The sequence below is a fragment of the Phragmites australis genome, chromosome 23 (assembly GCF_958298935.1).
Source record: "Phragmites australis chromosome 23, lpPhrAust1.1, whole genome shotgun sequence".
Taxonomy (NCBI): domain Eukaryota; kingdom Viridiplantae; phylum Streptophyta; class Magnoliopsida; order Poales; family Poaceae; genus Phragmites; species Phragmites australis.
In genome coordinates this window covers 18,710,978-18,712,942 of record NC_084943.1, presented here as the reverse complement: position 1 = coordinate 18,712,942, position 1,965 = coordinate 18,710,978, and the positions used below count along the sequence as shown (strand labels likewise).

The following is a 1,965-nucleotide window of genomic DNA, read 5'->3' as shown; positions in this document are numbered from 1 at the left end:
ATTATGTCTGATGTGGTGAAATTGTTGTCGGTTCAATAATTATCATAGCCGGTTCATGAATAGAATCGACTGGAATAATAAAATTATCCCAGACGACTGGTGAAAAACCGACTAGAATGGCCCTAATGAATCGACTGGGATTTTGTTTTCTGTGCTAGTGCCTGTCTATTTCTTTAGAGAGTTGGCTAACTCAATAATCAAACTAGCAAATGCAACCATGCGAGTTTGCACACACATAAGACATTTCATCACTGGCTAATTATTTAACTCTCATACATATATTCATATTCATAACCCGTGGAAAAAGGGCGATCGTACACGCACGCACCGTTTCAAAGTTAGAACAAAACAGAAACAAGAAACAAAATTACATAGGCCGTCTCTCTCTTTACTTGCCAGAAGGCATGAAGCAAAGCGAATTATTAGCCTAGCTAGCTTATTCCTGTCAGAACCCAGAAGAACAGGACTGGAAAAAGCTGCTCTTGACACACACTATTCTCATACTCTTCCATCGGCTAAGTATTAGCGTCTCTTTATTTTCCCGCGCATGCATGCATGCATGCATGGCCATGCGTGCACGTATACGTACGTGTACTTAGGCCGGCCCCTTTGATCTACAGCCAGAGCGCGCCGGCCCTCTTGAGCATGGGCACGAGCTCGCCGCCGAGGTGGAGCGACATGACCTCGTTGGTGCCGCCGATGTACCTGCCGCCGATGAAGACGGCCGGCACGGCGGGCGGGCCCCGGCTGCCTCGCATCTTGAGCAGCGCGCGCTCCATCTCCTTGCCCCTGGGGTCGCTGTCCAGCTCGTGCACCAGCACGTTCACGCTGAGGTCCGCCAGCAGCTGCGTCACCGTGTGGCACATGCAGCAGGAGCTCAGCGTGAACACCACCACCGCCCGCTCCGACGCCAGATTTGTCACGCGGTCCATTTGTTTTCTTTGGTTGCACGGCTCTCGAAGCAGCAACAAACTCTCTCTCTCTCTTTCTAGATCTCTCTCTCAAGCTTCTCTCTCTAGCTCTCTCAAGCTGCTTTGTTTTTCACGTAGATGAGTGAGTAGGGATGGATGGCTTGGGAGCACAGGGGTGGCTGCCTTTTATAGAGTTTGCAAGCAAGTTGCTAGGGTTTCCTCAACGGGTTTGGGTCTAGCATCTAGTACCGCAAGCAAGAGCAGGGAACACATGTACTTTTTCGAACAGGCCAGCACGATCTAGCAAGTGATGATGAGTGAGCTGATCTTGGTGTTTCTAGAAAAATTGAAAAATGTTCCAAGGAATCTATAAGCTTGTAGTAGTGGCAGTTCGCAAGGACCATACACGCAAGCAGACACATCTTTGACTTTGGACGATATATTAAAATAAGTTCAAGGTACCATATTTGTAGATTTAGATCCAAAAAGCTCTGTGGTTTGCCCACTGTTTTGCTGAAAAGGATGGTATGCCGTATGCATGCATGAGATCAATAGGTGTTTGGTTCATGCATCGAGCCGTCTTTTCAAAAGGGCCCAAGGAATATATATTGCAATGTTTTATTGTGTTGAACTGCTGAGAATCACATATGTATGCACACACATGTCCTTTGTATGGGCATGACTACTGCCCCGTTTTCTTCTCTTAGGCTATCTTCAACAGAAACTTTAAAAATTTACTTCTATAATATTATTATAGCATCCTTTCGAATCTACGTGCATACGCTGTAAACAGTGATATGGGTCTCAGAACCAGCGGCAAATATGCCCCTCGCGACCTCAAAAAACTGTCTCCCGCAACACTGTAGCGGGAGATACAGTCTCTGTTGGAGCCGTCGCCAGACGTTGCCGAGCGGCAAACTTGCCGGCACAATATTTCCTCCTGCCAATGCCGCTCTTGTTGGAGCTGGCCTTAGATTTGCCTATATCATAGTCATTTCAGTCTATTTGTAAAACCAATCAAAATTTTTGACTTCATCATCTTCTCAAAAATATT

General features: G+C 46.6%; 1 protein-coding gene across 1 annotated transcript; it reads right to left on the bottom strand.

The window, feature by feature from the left end:
* Positions 1-243: 243 nt before the first annotated feature.
* LOC133906313 (putative glutaredoxin-C14) lies at positions 244-1,080 on the bottom strand. Its single transcript, XM_062348181.1, has one exon. It carries the CDS (start codon positions 930-932, stop codon positions 615-617), a length of 318 nt encoding a protein of 105 aa, XP_062204165.1. The 5' UTR covers positions 933-1,080; the 3' UTR covers positions 244-614.
* Positions 1,081-1,965: the final 885 nt, after the last annotated feature.